This window comes from Mastomys coucha, unplaced genomic scaffold (genome assembly GCF_008632895.1).
Source record: "Mastomys coucha isolate ucsf_1 unplaced genomic scaffold, UCSF_Mcou_1 pScaffold19, whole genome shotgun sequence".
Classification (NCBI taxonomy): Eukaryota; Metazoa; Chordata; class Mammalia; order Rodentia; family Muridae; genus Mastomys; species Mastomys coucha.
The window spans coordinates 15535663-15554301 of NW_022196901.1; the positions used below are offsets into that span (position 1 = coordinate 15535663).

An 18639-nucleotide genomic window follows, 5' to 3' on the forward strand; every position below is an offset into this window, starting at 1 on the left:
AAATCCGCCTGCCTCTGCCTCCCAAGTGCTGGGATTAAAGGCGTGTGCCACCACTGCCCGGCTATGATTAAATTTTTAAAAAGAAAAACAAGAAAAGAAAGACAGGAGGGAGGAAAAAAGAGAGAGAAAGGAATAAAAGAATGATACTTTGATACTTAATAAAAACACAGAACATAAAACAAACAACAGCAGCTTCCCTAGTGTCAGTACACATCCAGACACAGTGATGACACACGACCTTGTAACAGACAAGGCAATAGTCTGCTTCAGGGACCTGCACATGGTCCAAACAGGTTCTTACTCCTTGGAGGGACCACTGGTAGCAACTAGTATGGCTCTTACAGTACTAACAAAACCACTTGCCTCCCATCTTCCATATTAACACACTAAAAACCAGCAGTGGGGCTTAAAGTGGCTAGCTTACTCCAAGACTCAGACTAACTGCAGAGAGGCAGTCATTCCCCAGTTTAACAGAAATGGTGGCAAACAGCACTAGACTCTAACTTATAAGGCAGTACTACAATCTCTCTTTAATGAAGAGCATGTTGCATTAAAAGTCCTTAAAAAGAGTATTTCTTTATATGGAAATTTTAAGTAACACTTTTTGCAAAATCTTAAAAGCTACAATTTTTTTACAGTATTTTAAGGATGAAAATTGTTTTCTGGAAGTTATGGAGTTGGTGCAGCAGGTAACAACACTTACTGCTGAGGACCCAAGTTTGGATCCCAGCACCCATGCAATAAGGCCGCATAAACCCCTGCAACTATAACCTCAAACTGTGGCAGTCAGAGACAGGAAGAAGCAGAGACACGAGGAACGAGTCTTAGACTTACCACTTACTAACTAAACTTACAGCCCTGCATAATGTGTTCCCGTGTACAGTATAAGCAAAAAAACAAAGTAAACAGAGACAACATTTGAAAATGGGTATAGTAAACAAGTAAATCCAGTTTTCCCTTTAACAGTGACACCATTGCCCAGCCTAACTGATTTTAAATGGGATACATAATTCCAGCACTTGGGAGGCTGAGGCAAATGAATCTCTGTGAACTTGAGGCTAGCCTGATCTACATAGTGAGTTCCAGGCCAGTCATAGTACATAGTAATATCCTGCCTCAAAAATAGTGAAATTAAATTTAATTAAAAAAAAAAAAAAGAAAAATAGTGATAAAATAACAGTGGTTAATGTGCACAAGACCCTGGGTTCATGCCCTAGTACAACCATCACTAACCAAAAACAGCAAGAGTAGAGCCTGGAGCATTGGGTCAGTAGTTAAGAGCACGGGCTGTTCTCCCAGAGGATCTAAGTCCATCCCCAGCACGACTGTGAGCAACTGTGTGCTCAGTTGTCTGACATTCCAGTTTCAGAGCACCTTAGCAGGTACTACACACATGTGATATTCAGATAAAATACCTATGCACACAAAATAATCAATCTCAAAACAGTCAGTAGTCGCATGTACCGCTGTCCACAGTGCACAGCCTTGAGTACTCCAACAGCTGCGGTGGTCTGTCGTTCAAAGCCTTGTCCTATGTGATCCGCATGGGCTCTCGTCCTGTCTTCAAACAGCATCTCCCGAGGCTCACTGGTTCGAGGTAGATACTGAAGGTTTTTTATTTCATTGGTAGTTCTGTTTTTAGAAAGAGATTTATATTTACATGCTGTGGGCTTGTTTCCTTACCAGATATTTCATAATGACATAATTTCAGACAAAAGGAGATGTTTACTTTTAAAAATGAATAAAGGCAAACAAAAAGTACACATATCAATTCCCTAGTCTGGGAATTTTGGAGCTACTTTGTATAGGACTGTGCACATATTTAATATAATGCATACTAGAACAAACAGATGACTTTTAAATGCATCATGACACATGCTTTAAGGCCAGGTGCTACATAGGTATTGAGACTACTAAAGGAGACTACAGTGACAGATGAAGCTGCTACCCTTAGGAGAATTTCAAAGAAAGATTCAAAAAATAATAATAAACAAATTAATGAGAAAGAATAAGGGAGAGAGAGAGAGAGAGGTTAACAACAAAAACCTAGGCAGTGACTCCACAAACAGTTTACTGAGGCAGAAAGAAAGCTTACAGCTCTGCTCTCCAAGACAGTAATCTTCCACTGACTCTAGTCTACTCCTCATCTAGAGTTTATCAGCACACAGAGCCTATCAGCCACTATCCTTGCACACCGGAGAGATCTCTCCTGTTAGTCTATAGAATGGGAAGGGGGAAGCCAAGGCTGTCCAGGAGCTATTGTTTTTCCTCCTCTGTAGCTTGTGGCTGCTACTCCAGATTGCTCCACAGTGGGTCCCTCTGCCCAGTTGCCCTCCAGAGAGTCATTCTTGCGCTCCAACTCCCCACTCTACTGTTTGCTGCTCTGCAGCCTGCATCAGGCTCACCAGACTGTAATACACTTTTTTGCTCTTTGTGATTAATATTCTATTTGTGTCAGTAAGTTAGACCAGGCTACCACTTTCTATAGAAGGCTAGTGGACTTCTAGCTAATATCCCATTCAAATCTTTCAACATATATGTAGCATGTATATCTGTTATTAGTTAGACAGCAACAGATCACAGAAGCACCACATACCATGGACAATAAATCATGAAGTACAGAGGAAATGTGCTAGGGACTGGTGAACCCTTTTAAATTACATCTAAAAGTTTGTGTCTACATTATCCTGGCAACAGACTCTCTGATTAAACTTGCTTAAGATCCTGAAACAAGCAGGGGTGGTGGCACATGCCTTAATCCCAGCAGAAGGGAGGCTGAGGCAAGCGGATTCCTATGAATTTGAGGCCATCCTGGTCTACACAGTGAGTTCCAGGTCAGCCAGGGCTGTCAGGTCCAGGGCTGGAGAGATGGTTCTGCATTGTTAAAAGGCAGGACTGATTACTCTGGCAAGGGATCAGAGGTCCGTTTCCAGAGTCCATGCTGGGTGGCTCAGAAGCACTGGAACTCCAGCTCCAGAGAGATGGGACACCTCTGTCCTCCACAGGCACCTATATATACCCACACACAGATACATACTCAAATATAAACACATAATTTAAAATTTTTTATGTAATCTTTCAAAAATTGAAAAAACTAATAAGCTCTGAAAAATACAATTTTACAACTGTTACCAATATAGAAATTTACTTATTGAATCCATTATTTATTTACTAAGCAATAGACACTATGTAACAAGCCAAAAAGAGTTCCTGCCAGTCAAGAAACCTACCATTTACTTACTCGAGGACCGCTTGTCTTCTTTTGTTTTAGTTTTCATTTCAGTTTATTCATTTCATGTGCATGAATGTTTTGCCTGCATATATGTAGTATATACATCATGTGTGTGTACCTGGTGCCTTCAGAGGTCAGAGAAGGGTGTAGGATCCGAGGCACTGGATGGCTCTGAGCATCAGGTAGGTGCTGGGAATGGAACCTGAACCTTCTAAGAATAAAAGTGATCTAACTACAGACCCTGCTCTGTTGCTTAAAATAATCCAAGTAGCGGGGCGGTGGTGACACACACCTTTAATCCCAGCACTTGGGAGGCAGAGGCAGGCGGATTTCTGAGTTCCAGGCCAGCCTGGTCTACAGAGTGAGCTCCAGGACAGCCAGGGCTACACAGAGAAACCCTGTCTCAAAAAAAACAAAAACAAAAACAAAACAAAACAAAAACAAAACAAAAAAAAAAAGAAAAGAAAAGAAAAGAAAAGAATCCAAGTAATCATTCAAATCATTTTAGTTATCTACAGAAAATGCCACTACCTCCCCTTGTACCACCAATTCTGATCACAAAGTTAACTTAGTACATTTTTCTAACCTTTTCTCCATAATACACTTAGTTTTAGAAATACATTCTTAACAATTCTTTGAGAATGTCACACATGTATACAATGTATTTTGATACATTCACTTCCTACTCCTCCCTATAACTCCTTGCAGATGTTTCCCCCACATCCCTACCTCTTTCCAACTTTATGTCTTTGTTTTTAAAAATCCATCAAGACTATTTTGTACTGCCCATATACTCATGGGTACAAAAACATCCTCTGGGACAACAATGACCAGGGACCACAACCTTAAAGAAAACTGGCCTCTCCCTCCCTCAGAAGCTATCAGCTGCCAACAGTTCCTCAGTTAGGAGTCAGGTCTCATGACTCCCTGGCTCTCTGTACTAGAATGTTAACTGGCTTGATCTTGTACTAGTCTTATTGTAGGTTATTCTGAGTTCATGAATGCAGCAATCCTGTATCTCCAGAAGATACTACCTCACTGGGGTCCTCTCTGATCTCTAGCTCTTACAATCTTTTTCCACTCTTCTAAGACCTTGTGGGTAAAAGGGTGTTATTAACGTCCCATTTAGGGTTGAGTACTCCCCTGACACAAATTCACTACACTCTGACCAGTTGTGAGTTTCTGTGTTAACCACTGTCTAATATACAAAGATCATATTGGTTTTTTGATCTAGAGTATCTTTTGTAATTTTGAACTCAGTATATAGCCACTCACAAGCCCTGATCCCTTATGCTTGAAGTCATAATCTACTTGCCTAAACTTCCTGAATTCTGGGATCACAAGTATGAGCCAACACACTATCAACACAAATACACATTCACAGATCATTTCTTTTCTTTTTCATAATGAAAAGAATAATAAAGCACACATGGTAATACAAGCCTGTAATTCTAGCACTTAGGAGATTCAGGCATGAGAATCTCAAATTCGAGACCAATTGAGAATATATAATAAGACCCTATGTTGTCGTAGAGCATCCGACAAGCATAGAAAAGGAACCTACGAGCTAAAATAAAGTGCAGTAGCTGTTGTTTTATAGCAGCTAAAGGGAGAGTTACTTGGTCTTACCTCATCAGCCATTTGTTCCTTGTTTGGATAGATAAGTGAGCACCTTTAGTACTTTGTTTAAAAAACATGACATTATTTTTCATGATCCTAGCTATTTGTTCAGGTGCCACTGGACATTAGGACTTGGTCTTCAGATGACTTTAGAAGACACCCTGCGTCACTGTAGGCCTCGACTGGTAAGGTATAGGAATTTCAGTCTCGTTTTTGACCTTTGCATCTGCATTAATTTCCTACATTTTGCTCTTTTCACATGTCAGAATATTATAATGTTTAATCTTGTCAGTTTAACTGGATGTGTAATCACAGAGAATGCACACATCTAGGTCTATCTCGGAGGAAACTTGCAGAGGGATCTAACAGAGGAAGGAAGACTCGCCCTGTATGCAAGGGATGCCATTCCAGCAGCCTAAGTTCTAAAGGGGACTGCACGGAGCACGCAGTCCTATCTGCTCCTGACTGTGGACAGAATTGGTCAAATGCCTCCCACTTCTACTGTCATGCCTTCCCTGTCGTGATGGGGTGCCCTCCTAAAACATTTAGCTCACTACATACCGCGCGCATGTGCGCGTGCACACACACAATCCTTTTTCCTTAAAACTGCTCTGTCAAGTATTTTGTCCCAGCAATCCATGAAGTAACCAAAAGAAGTGCCCTTCTAGATTTAAACAAAGTTTTACCATATTTTTACAAGAATACTTAAAATATATTTAACCATTTCCTACTGGTGAAGATTGAGACCTGTTAAATTTTGTAATACAAACAATGCCACAATTAACATCCCGACATGGTAGCTTCTAGTGCTTTTATTTCTCAGGATAGATCTTCCCAAGGGTAAGGGATCACAACTGGATATTACTTTCACAAAACTCTAACTGCTTCCTCTTCTATAAATGATATATAAAAAGCTTACCTCATATGCCTATTAGCCTGTAATCTTATTTTATTATTTGTTGACAAAATGTTGAACAGAAATCTCTATTTACCTTTCTCTCAAATAAAAGCTACTTGCCAGTTACTTTTCTACTAGGTTTTTACGTATTCTCATTAGCACCTCAGTGCATCAGTTTAAGTCTGCCCCACTTTAATGCAATCAACCATCCTTGTGAACTTGGCTGTTGAGACCTATTGCTCAAACAGTACTGCCACCGGGTGGCTAGCTTCCTCTGGGGTTGCTGAGATTTCTTTCAGGCTTCTAAGTTTTATGGTGGCACTTAACTGTTTATCTTTAATCTCTAACTTTTTCTATAGAGGCACTCTGCCTCTATTTTCTTTAAGATAGAAACATAATTTTATCCATGTCATATATTAAATGGTAAATATATTCACAGTTATGAGCTTTATCATCTTCCAATAACCTATTTGAGTCTTTTATTTTTGGGGGGAGATTCGAGACAGGGTTTCTCTATGTACTTTTGGATGCCCTGAAACTCACTCTGTAGACCAGACTGGCCTTGAACTCAGAGCTGCGCCTGCCTCTGCCCCCAAGTGCTGAGATAAAAGGTGTGCGCCACCACTGCCCTATTTGATCTATTTGAGTCTTATGGTAATTTTCAACAACTCTGAGTGCCTTGACATTCCTCTTTTTAAACTTTAAACTCATTCTCTCCAGTGCCAGGAGCACAAATCCAACTGAGACTGTCAGCTGAAAGGACCCTTGCTAATTCTTCTCAATCCTAAGCACAGTGCATTTTCTGTTCTTTGTATTACTTGACATCCTCCCATAAGGAGGCTTAGTTCTTAATATAAGCTCTGAACAGTTGTTAAATTTATTCCAAAATTTCTCTGTATGAGTGACATCTTTCAACTCCTAGTTGTAATTTATTTCATTTGCTTATGTCTCGTCTGTATTATAAAACTGTGCTGTTTTATAACCAAGAATACTAACATGTGGCCTGTATCTGGAATTTTCTTCAACTTATACTATAAACTTTTTCTTCTACAATAGATACACACGTACACGCACACCAAGTCCATCCTCACTGATAAAGATGTGTACAACAAACCTTTTCCTTTTGAAGGGTGACTTTGGCATGTCTGCCACAGGGATCATCTGCTCTCCTGGACGCACCCACATGATGGGACCATCATCACTATCTTTCCGACTCTCTAATTTCAGACTAGATAGTGTTCCCCATGGCAATGTACACTAGAAATAAACAATTACATAAATTAATTATTTTCAAAATATATCTTCAAAAACATATTAAAAAAACCACATGGAGGGATATATGGGTGGGGGTAGGAAAATAATATAATTACATTATAATCTCAAAAGGAAAAATTAAAACATGAAACAGATTGATAATTTTTAAAAAATACTCTCTAATTCTCCCTGTAAGAATCCTTACAATGTACTAATAAATAAAAAGCTAAAATGAGACTGGAGGAAGAGAAAAATTGTCCCTCCCTTACACATAAATTCATACACAAGTTAAGCATCTGAAATACATGCTATATTAACACATCCCTATTTGTCATGTGTTCTGCTTCAATTCTGCTCAGAACACACTCCCATGGGCCACCCTCCTAGAGATGGGAGGCCCCGTGCTCAGCATCTGTCACTCTTCTTTCTAACAAATGCAGGCTAATGAGGCTAACAAGCATGTGGTCTCCACAACAACCTTGAAAACAAATTTGAGTTTAAGAAAACTAAATGTTCCTTAATAAATCATAATCAAATACAACATCAAATATGTGTGTGTATGTGTGTTTATATTTGTTTAGTAGTTTCTTGTTTTTGGTTTCTCTGTAGCCCTGACTGTCCTGGAACTTGCTCGGTAAACTAGGATGGCCTCCAATTCAGAAATCCACCTTCCTCTGCCTCCTGAGTGCTGGGATTAAAGGTGTGTGCCGCCACCACCTGGCAGTAGTTTCTTGAAAAGGCTGCTGGTCTTAAAGCAGAAACTAAATTGAAATTTAAAAGTGAGGGAAGATGGAAGGAAGATCAAAAGTTCACTATGATGGAATGATGGTGTTTTTTAATCACCTCATAGTCCCTTTTGAAAGAACTAATTTCTCTAGAAAGAATGCTTAAAATAAGATTTGAAGCAACCATTCTATAAAATATCACTTAATAATGATTATAATCAAAGTACTTGATATAGCTAGCTGGAAGAAAAAGAAAGTTTAAAAGCTATAAAGGAAAAAAAATCAGAATATAGTGAAAGTAAGAAGATCTATAAACACGTAAGACAGAAAAATCAGTCTTGCAGAAGGGAAAACAGATGATGCCTATGTTTTAGACTAGTCTCACACTCTGCTGTGGACTAGGGCCTACATTTCAGGGGAGGCTCACACTGACCTTAAAATTGCTGATTATTAAAAAATTACCTGCCCAGTTCAGAGATCTCTCTCACTGGGCTACCCCAGGTAACCCATCTTAAGAGTGCAGCAGCTCAGCAGGTTCTTACCTGCTGGGCACACAGAGCTAGAGAGCTGAGCTCAGTGCCCACAACTCATGCAAATATGAAAAAACAGATGAGACTCCACATAAAAAAGGAAGGAAAGAAAAAAAGAAGGGATTCCACAAAGTTGTCTGCTGACTGCCACATGCACATGTGCCCTACCCCACATGGACTAATAATAATGAATAAATTTTTATAGACTATAATGGGGCATGAGCTTGATGTTTTATACAACTGTACAACTCCCCAGGCCAGTTTCCCACAGTGTTAGGCCACCACTCCTTTGTGCTTAAAGTGTTTAACAGGCATTCTTCATACACTTCTTAAATCTGCCTGTGCTTAGTCTACAAGACACACACAGGGCAGTAACAGGCAATGGTACTTGCTGGTGTCCCATTTAACTTTGCCATCACAATGAAGATGGAGACATGAGATATATTCATAACACAAGATCACGGTTTCCTTCCTTCCCCCTGACTTAAGTAGTGGCATGGTGGTGCAGACCTTTAATCTCAGCACTCAGGAGAGAGGCAGAGGCAGGCAGAGAGAGCTCTGTGATTTGGTCTATAGAGTGAATTCCAGGACAACCATGAGTACAGAGAAACCCTTTCTCAACACAAAACAAAAATCATGGTAATTCTAAAGAGCTAACATTGGCGTCAACTGTAACCAAAAGCGACACCCAGGCGCTCTCTTACTTTTAAGAATGGCGACGCCTCTAGCATGTCAAGGAAGTCAGGGAAGTAATCTCCCACTTCTTCATCAACTGCTCCCACCAAGCTGATCTGTCGCATTGGGCCAGCTCTGTAAGTACCATGAGAATATGTTCTTTTTACCTGAGTGACATGAATTTAATTAAAAGTTAGACATGAAGTGTTTGCTACTGATGCATAACAATGAATCGCATCATTTCAAACTACGAGAACATAATACAAGGCAAGAAAAAAACAAAAGAAGCTTGTAATAATACAGTGCTAATAAATATTCATAAATATTAATATATTAACATATTATGTGTAATATATTATTTACAATACATGTATGTATACATATAATACATGTGTATACATATATATATATGTATGTATACATATAAAAAACTAATCAAGCCAGCTAATTTCCATTTCTTTCTCTGTAAACTTCTCATTGAAAGAGTCAAAGAGCCGGGTTGGTGGCACATACCTTAATCTCTGTTACATAGAGAAATCCTATCTTTAAAAACAAAACAAAACAAAAAAAACAGAAGAGTTTAAAGAAACAACACTGTATAAATAACTCTCTGCACCATCTCCTAATAGCATAACTGTTGTTTAATACAAATTGCTACTAAAAATATTTAAAATGACACACCTCCATTTTCTAAAGTGACAATTGTCAAATTACCCCCATTATGAGTGGTTATATGTCAAAAAGACAAAGATTATCTTTCATTCTGGATCAAGATTTTAACTACAGGCCAGTTCACATTTCTATCATGAACTCTAATGAAATGACCGAAATTCAGAGTGGGAAATCCTAAGGCACAAAGTCACCTCTGCTATCAAGAGCTTACTTCAAAGATCACATAAAGTCCTGCTCTTGTCTTCTAAGCCCGGACTGCAGAAGAAAGCAGAATGCTCATCTAGCTAACCACTGTGTGATGACCAAATGTCCAGAACAAAGAAGCCTAAACCCCTCCGGTCACTGACACCTGGATCTTCAATGGGATGTTAAATTTAGTCCTCAGAGAACTACAGTATTTTTTAATATATAAACACTAAAAAGGGGCTTCCCTTCTTAACAAATTTTGAGCAAAATTTCAATGATTCTTTTTTTTTTGAAGTAAGACTTTATGGCCACCATATGTAGAAGATCAACTGATCAGTTTGCCTAGGACTACCCTTGTTTAAACTAAGTCTACAATGCAGGCAATCCTAGATGGGCAAACTTTTGTGATGTTATAAACCTATACAACTGCAGTAGCGTAGTATCAACATATCCAACCTACATAGTTTAAGAAACACAATAAATATTCCATAATGCTAGAATAACTGACATCAGAATTTTATTTTTATCATAATCAACAAGTACTGCTTCTTTAAGTTTTTATTATACTCAACATTAAGTTTATTTACAAGTATTCCAAGTTTAATTTTCCATTTTCACTAAAAATTTACTTCTCAGACTAACAAACCAAACCCCAAGTCACAAAATGTTTAATTATTCTCCATTTTATAGTCGGGGTCTCATCTTTTTCTCTTGTAAAAGGTCCTTTCATCTCTATATCAACCTGTGGGTCATGACCCCCTTCAGAGTCACATATCATATATCCTGCATATTACATCCTGATTTATAATAGTAGCAAAATGACAATTATGAAACAGCAACAAAATAATGTTATGGTTAGGGTCACCATAACATGAGGTTACATCATCAGGAAGGCTGAGAAACACTACCCTATACAAACAAAACGAAAAGTTTTTTTTTTCTTCCTTTTTTCCGAGACAGAGTTTCTCTATGTAGCCCTGGCTGTCCTGGAACTCACTCTGTAGGCCAGGCTGGCCTCGAACTCAGAAATCCACCTGCCTCTGCCTCTGCCTCCCAAGTGCTGGGATTAAAGGCATGCACCACCACCACCTGGCTAAAATACTTTATCCAAACTAAAATGAAGAAGTGCAACATTTAACCCACCATGACAAATCCATACAAAATTAGGATTAGGTAGAAAAAGTCACTTGAAGTTTTTTGATGATGATAAAGTATTAACAATGATATATTCATGATGAAAAAGTATTTGCCTCTTGGTAAAAACATACAGATGGCAAATAAACAACAAAATGCATGTGCTTTTCATAAAAATAGACATAGTTCTTGATTCTAGTGACCTTCATTTTACTGTGACAGTGTGACATTCAAAATTTACTCACTACAGTAAAGTTAAATAATACCACATGAAAATAAAACCTCAATTCTCTAAAAACTACCTATGACAGTTCTTAGCAAGACTGACCCAAGAAAGGAAGAGATAAGGATCAGAAGACTCTCTAAATATCTTTAAAAGAAATGTCACAAGACTGTGGCTCATAAAACTTCCCCACTGGAGCTATGTACTCCTAATTTAGGTAATTTTAATAGTCTTTCAGATCCCATCAAAAGGCTAAGGCCCACAAATCTGGAATGGAGGAGGAACAATAGCAGGCAGGCACAGCTGCAGCGGCTCCAGAGCACTGTGCTCCATCACTAAGACCACAGCAGACAGAACCCACAGGTAAGGTGTAGCACACATGTTCTATGAAGACTGTGTCTTTACTAAAATCTTGGCAACTAAAACCATATATTCATTAATTAGAGAAAAAGGCCCTTAGGTGGAAGCCCTCGAATCCTAACAACAGATGTACAGCATAATTACTTCTATTTACTTCATTAAGCCATCAACCCATTACTTTTCGGGCACATTTTTTTAAAATTAACCTAAAACAAACAAACAAGAAGAGATGTAACTATTTGCTTCTGAATGCTAAGTGTAATGAATTGTCATATATTTTTTGCAAAAAACTGTATTTACATGGTGCCATTTAGAAGATATATAACATTAACAGATTTAAAATATGCTGAGCATCTTTTTTTTCTTTTCTCTTTTTTTAAATTTATATGAGTACACTGTAGCTGTTTCAGACACACACCAGAAGAGGGCATCAGATCCCCTTACAGATGGTTGTGAGCCACCATGTGGTTGCTGGGATTTGAACTCAGGACCTCTAGAAGAACAGTCAGTGCTCTTAGCCGCTGAGCCATCTCTCCAGCCTAATGCCGAGCATCTTAACTCATTCAAAACTACAAATGAAACACAGGATGAAACTCAGTTGGTAGAGTATCTAGCATGCAAATAAGCAAAGCTCCCAGCTCACCCCACTCCACACTGCTTCCTCTAACTCTCCCCTGAAGCCCCCCTCTCTAAAAACTACATTATCACGGCTGCCCCTTTACTGCTCTCCTATATTCTCTCTGTTTTTAAAAAAGACTAACAAAATATGTGAAATACTGTGTAAGCTACAAAGCTATTCACCTCTCCTCATATAATCTTTAGACAAAAGAGCAATCCTTGGGCTGGTGAAATGGCTGATTGGTTAAGAGCACCGACTGCTCTTCTGAAGGTCCTGAGTTTAAATCCCAGCAACCACATGGTAGCTCACAAGCATCTGTAAGGGGATTTGATGCCCTCTTCTGGAGTGTCTGAAGACAGCTAGAGTGTACTTACATATAAATAAATAAATCTTTAAAAAGAAAAAAAAAAGCAATCCTTGTAACACCTGCCTAACACAAACCAAAAGCACAGCCATTCTAAAATGAGATCATGAACGAAGAGTTCCCAGTACTCAAGGCTGTTTCGTATCACATAGAAAGATCATTCCAACAAGAGGGCAAAATGAGGAGGAGGGAGTTTAGAACATGAAAAATAGCTTACATGAAACAACCGGTTATGTTCCAAAGTATGTTCCTTGAAACTAGGTTTCTATAATCAAATAAGTTTAGAAAAATCTTTCTACATTAGAGGTTCCCATATATGCTAAATGTCTGAGAAGGCTCATAACAAATAAACCAAACGTATTTGGTCTAGGAATGCAAAAGGTATTTTTTATTTCAAAATCTGTTTATCTGTAGTTGTTTCAGTGCCCTATCAACACCTCAAGACATTAAAAGTTCTTCTGAATAGTAATCTATAAAATACTTTTTAAGAAGACACACATGAGCTGGTGAGATGGCTCAGTGGATAAGACACCAACTGCTCTTCCAAAGGTTTGGTTTTTTTTTTTGTTTTTTTTTGTTTGTTTGTTTTTTTCGAGATAGGGTTTCTCTGTGTAGCCTTGGCTGTCCTGGAATGCACTCTGTAGACCAGGCTGGCCTGGAACTCAGAAATCCGCCTGCTTCTGCCTCCCAAGTGCTGGGATTAAGGCATGCGCCGCCACCACCTGGCCTCTTCCAAAGGTTTTGAGTTCAAATCCCAGCAACCACATGGTGGCTCACAACAACCCGTAATGAGATCTGACACCCTCTTCTAGTGTGTCTGAAGACAGGTACAGTGTACTTATTTATAATAATAAATAAATCTTTGGGCCAGAGCGAGCAGGGTTGACCAGAGCAAGCAGGGTTGACCAGAGCGAGCAGGGTTGACCAGAGCGAGCAGGGTTGACCAGAGCGAGCAGGGTTGACCAGAGCGAGCAGGGTTGACCAGAGCGAGCAGGGTCTATAGTAACGAGGGGCCAATGGGAGCGAGCTGGATTGACTGGAGTAAGCAGAGATCATAAAAAGTCAATTCCCAACAACCAGATGAAGGCTCACAACTATCTGTACAGCTACAGCGTGCACTCATATACATAAAATAAATAAATCTTTAAAAAAAATATAGAAAAAAATGAAAAGACACACACATATAAACTTTTCTATCAGCTCAATTTAGAGTAAACAGAAATATAGGTTAAATGCTGGATTTTTTTTTTTTTTTAAGATTTATTTTATGTATGTGAGTACACGGTAGCTGTACAGATAGTTGTAAGCCTTCATGTGGTTGTTCGGAATTGAATTTTTAGGACCTCTGCTCGCTCCGGTCAACCCCACTCGCTCCTGTCAGCTATTCATTCCTGTAGACCCCACTCACTCCGGCCCAAAGATTTATTATTATAAATAAGTATACTGTACCTGTCTTCAGACACACCAGAAGAGGGCGTCAGATCTCATTATGGGTAGTTGTGAGCCACCATGTGGTTGCTGGGATTTGAACTCAGGACCTTTGGAAGAACAGTCGGTGCTCTTACCTGCTGAGCTATCTCGCCAGCCCTGAATGCTGGATCTTAAGGAGGCAGAGTATGGCAGAGGATCCTTCTGTCTCAGGACTGCTCTGTTTAGGGAACAGAGTACCTTACTTTTAGTAAGTGGGTTGCTCATCACATTACTTTTTAAAATTTGTTTGTTGGGGCTGGAGAGATGGCTTAGCGGGTAAGAGCACCGATTGTTCTTCCAAAGGTCATGAGTTCAAATCCCAGCAACCACATGGTGGCTCAGAACCATCCGTAATGAGGTCTGACACCCTCTTCTGGTGTGTCTGAAGACAGTTACAGTGTACTTATAATAAATAAATAATAAATAAATCTTTTTTAAAAAATGTGTTTGTTTATTTGTATTTGTTTAGTGTGTGTATGTCCGTGGAAGGGGAGTTTGGGGTAGGGATCAGAACATGTGTAGATATGCCAAGGTACATACAAGTGTACACTGTAGAGTCTCAGTAGAACCCACGGGAGTTGACTCTCCTTCAAATGTGTAGGTACCAGGGATCAAACTCAGGTTGGGCTCGGTGACATATGCCTTTATATGGTGGTTTGAATATACTTGCCCCAGGGAGTGGCACTACTGGGAAGTATGGCCTTGGTGGAGGAAGTCTGTCACTATGGGGGTGAGCGTTGGGACCCTCCTCCTAGCTGCCCAGAAGACATTCATCTCCTGTCTGCTTTGAGAACAAGACATGGAACTCTCAGCTCCTCCAGCACCATGCCCGCCTGGACAAGGCTTCCCTCCGGGATAATAATGGGCTGAGTCTCAGAGCCAGTAGCCAGCTTCAATTAAATGTTGTCTTTTATAAGAGTTGCCTTGGTCATGATGTCTCTTCACAGCAGTAAACCCTGACTAAATGCTTTACCTGCTAAGCTATCCCCAGGCCCCTGGTCACCACATTCTTACTGATGCAATCTAACCACCATGGGACAAAAAGGGGAGCCATTCCACGCCATATACTTTCAAATAGAAGACCAGTAAATGAATGGTATAAAAGTGGCAGGGGGGGAGGGGGACCTACCTCAATCATAATCATTCTTCACCCTAATTTCTGAGACACGGTCTGTCACAGAACCTGGAATTTGAAATCTGGCCAGACTGGCTAGCTAGCATAGCCCAGGATCCTCCTGTCTCTGAGTCCCAGGCACTACAGTCACAGGAGTGCTCTGCTGCCATGGGCTTTTGGTTGGGTGTGGGGGTGAGAGGGTGCTAGAGACAGACTTCAGGTCCTCATGCTTACACAGCAAGCACCTTATGGCCTAAGACATCTCCTCAGCCACTTTATTCATTATATTTTTTTAAATAGCCATAAGTTCAATAAAACTCATTTTTAAATTAATGGCAGGCCTTGTTTCATTCTAAATGGAGTGAAATGGATCCATGGTTTGGAATGTATTTCCCTGGTGATTAGTAATAAAAAGAACAACAGAATAAAAGCCCAGGAAGTAACCCATGAATTTGATCAATTGACTCACGAACAAGGAGAAAGCGTGGTGTGCTAAGGAGTGGGCCCATGCTAAGTCTTCTGAATGTCTGCTGTATTTACAACTATCAACCGTGCTTACGTTCTGAATTTGTAAAAACAAGGTTTCACTAGGTAGTCCATGCTAATTCTAATACTGGTGATCTTCCTGCCTCAGCCTCCTGAGGACTCAGATCACAGGCATGCCTACCATTCCTTGATGAACCCTGATCTTTATATACTGCTATGCAATCAATCTGAGATGAAGTTTAGGTTTAAACGTGCAAGAAAAAACAGTTTCCAGGGGGGCTGGCAAGATGGCTCAGTGGGTAAGAGCACTGACTGCTCTCCCGAAGGTTCTGAGTTCAGATCCCAGCAACCACATGGTGACTCACAACCACCTGTAATGAGATCTGACGCCTTTTTCTGGTGTGTCTGAAGACATATAACGAAGCGAGTGGGGCAGGAGCAAGCAGAGATCCTGAGTTCAATTCCCAGCAGCCACATGATCGCTCATGGCCATCTGTACAACTACAGTGTACTCATACATATATAAATAAATAAATCTTTTTTAAAAAAAGAAAAGAAAAAGCAGTTATCAGAAGAAAATTCCAAAAAATATGTCATTGGCTTTGGGGTAGGCAAAGATTTTTAAAATAGGACACAAAATACATTAGTCATAATTGAAGAAAATTATATATTAGACTAAACTTAACTCTTAGGCATCAAAAGCCATTATGAATGATAAATCAAGACACCGAGTGAGTATTATTTGGCTGATCAAAAGGTCTGATCTACAATACACTTTTTTTTAAGTTACTAGTTAGGAAAAAAGCAAGTTAAAAAAAAATGGGTGAAAGAGTGAAACAAAACTGTACCAAAAACAGTATTTAACTATACAAAAATATTTAAAAGATACCTGGCACACAGTCATCAGAAAAATTAAGGGGGCTGCTGAGATGGCTCAGCAGGTAAGAGCACTGATTGCTCTTCTAAAGGTCATGAGTTCAAATCCCAGCAACCACATGGTGGCTCACAACCACCCATAATGAGATCTGATGCCCTCTTCTGGTGCATCTGAAGATAGCTACAGTGTACTTATAATAAATAAATAATAAATAAATCTTTAAAAAAAAAAGAAAAATTAAAATTAAACTACAGAGAATTAGTACTGCAAGTCCCTACAATGACTAAATGAAATGAGATGGACCAAAAGTGTAGTCCACATTGACTGCGATACAAGCTGGTACCAAGAGTTTAAAAATTGTCATTAATCTATCAAAACTAAGTATCTGTGCACTTTTTCATACTGATAGTCAAATGACAGGTTTACCTTAACAAAGATATATGTGCACATCAAGCACATGAACAAAAGTATCCACAGAGCCCTGCTGTAATAACACCAAAATACAAACAACTCAGAAGTCCACTCAGAGTAAGTACCAGCAATACTTAGTAAGTGATACTTACAGTAAGGAATGCTACCCAGCAATAAGAAAACGAACACTGCTATCTACAAGATGGATTCACAAACAATATTTTATGGAAAAGGGTAACAATATATGTATCATTAAATGAGTTCAAAATATGTAAAAATTTGAGTTTAAAATATGTAAAAATGTTTGTTTTAATTCAGTATAATGGTTACCTGGATATTTATGTGTGGGCTGGAGAATGGCTTGATGGTTAAGAGCATTTACTGCTCTTTCAGAGGACTGGGGTTCAATCCCAGAACCCACATTGCAGTTCACAACCAAGTGCAACTAGCACGAGGGATCCAACAGCCTCTTCTGACCTCCATGGGCTCTTTCACACACACAGTACACATACACACACTCTACACACACATACACAAGAAATAGTAGTTTTGTAAAACTGTACATATTTGCTGGGCAGTGATGGCACTCACCTTTAATCCCAGCACTTGGGAGACAAAGGCAGGCAGATTTCTGAGTTCGAGGCCAGCCTGGTCTACAGAGTGAGTTCCAGGACAGCCAGGGCTACACAGAGAAACCCTGTCTCGAAAAAAAAAACCGTATATATTTATGTGTTGGGGCTTGAGATTAGCAGAGCAGTGCTAAAGGCTAGTTCAAGAAAGCCCTCTAGCCACTTTCAGTTTTGAACTGAATGGGTCTGTACACTTTCTAAATATTCATCTCTAATGTGTATACTCTTCTATGTACACTCTATTCGTCACTATAAGATTTATGTAAAGAGGAATCAATTCCTGGAAGGAATAAGGTCAAGAAACGCAGCTTTTAAAACTAGGTGTGCTAAGCACATGTAACGCCAGCAATCAGGAGGTAGGGTAAGGAGACCAGGAATTTAACTCCAGCTTTAGCTATGTGAGAGACTAGGTAGGCCACCCCATGTTTCATGAGTCCCTATTTCAGAATAAATAAACAACAAAAACAGAACAGATCTAGAAGAACAAGAGACTAGAAATAGAACTGATCTAAGAAAGTGTGCTCACAGGCTGCAGCGAGTGGGGCCGGAGCAAGCAGAGGTCCAGAGTTCAATTCCCAGCAACCACATGATGGCTCACAACCATCTGTACAGCTATAGTATACTTATATACATAAAATAAATTAATAAATCTTTAAAGAAAAAGAAAGTGTGCTCACTTTTTCTCTACTGTGTTATCTTTTGGACTTCAGTTTCATTAGCCCAGTACTTAAGGACACTCCCATTCTAAAGACAACAGTCTCAGTTACCTACACTTTTTTATTTGATTTGATTTCTTAGTTTTGATTTTTCCTAAACTCTTAGAAGATAAAATGAAATAAACTAAATTGGTTGGCTAGTAATGGATGTTCTATTGCTGCTCTATCATTCTCAAGATATTTCAATTCCAATTCTCAAATATGCTACATTAGGGGATACCTCATACACATACATTAAAATTTAAATATTGTCCTATTTTCCATCCTAGTGTATGCTGCAGAATACACACCAAATATGCTACTGGGAACTGGGGGTAGAAACTATATCTTGAACATATAGTATATGTAAGGTACAAAATGTATCTTGAACATCAACTGAAGGAATATACCAGAGCGAGGAGAAAAGCCAGAGATGAGGATTAGATTTTGTTCTATTCCTAGCAG

General features: G+C 39.3%; 1 protein-coding gene across 1 annotated transcript in view; it reads right to left on the bottom strand.

Moving 5' to 3' along the window:
• Rsbn1l (round spermatid basic protein 1 like) overlaps positions 1-18639 on the bottom strand; it is a 69846-nt gene that overhangs the window by 9132 nt on the left and 42075 nt on the right. Inside the window, exons 4-6 of the mRNA XM_031380291.1 lie at positions 8964-9113; positions 6865-7007; positions 1465-1632 (exon numbers count right to left, since the gene is read on the bottom strand). Of these exons, the coding sequence (XP_031236151.1) occupies positions 1465-1632; positions 6865-7007; positions 8964-9113 (461 nt within the window). The remainder of the gene's footprint in view (positions 1-1464; positions 1633-6864; positions 7008-8963; positions 9114-18639) is intronic.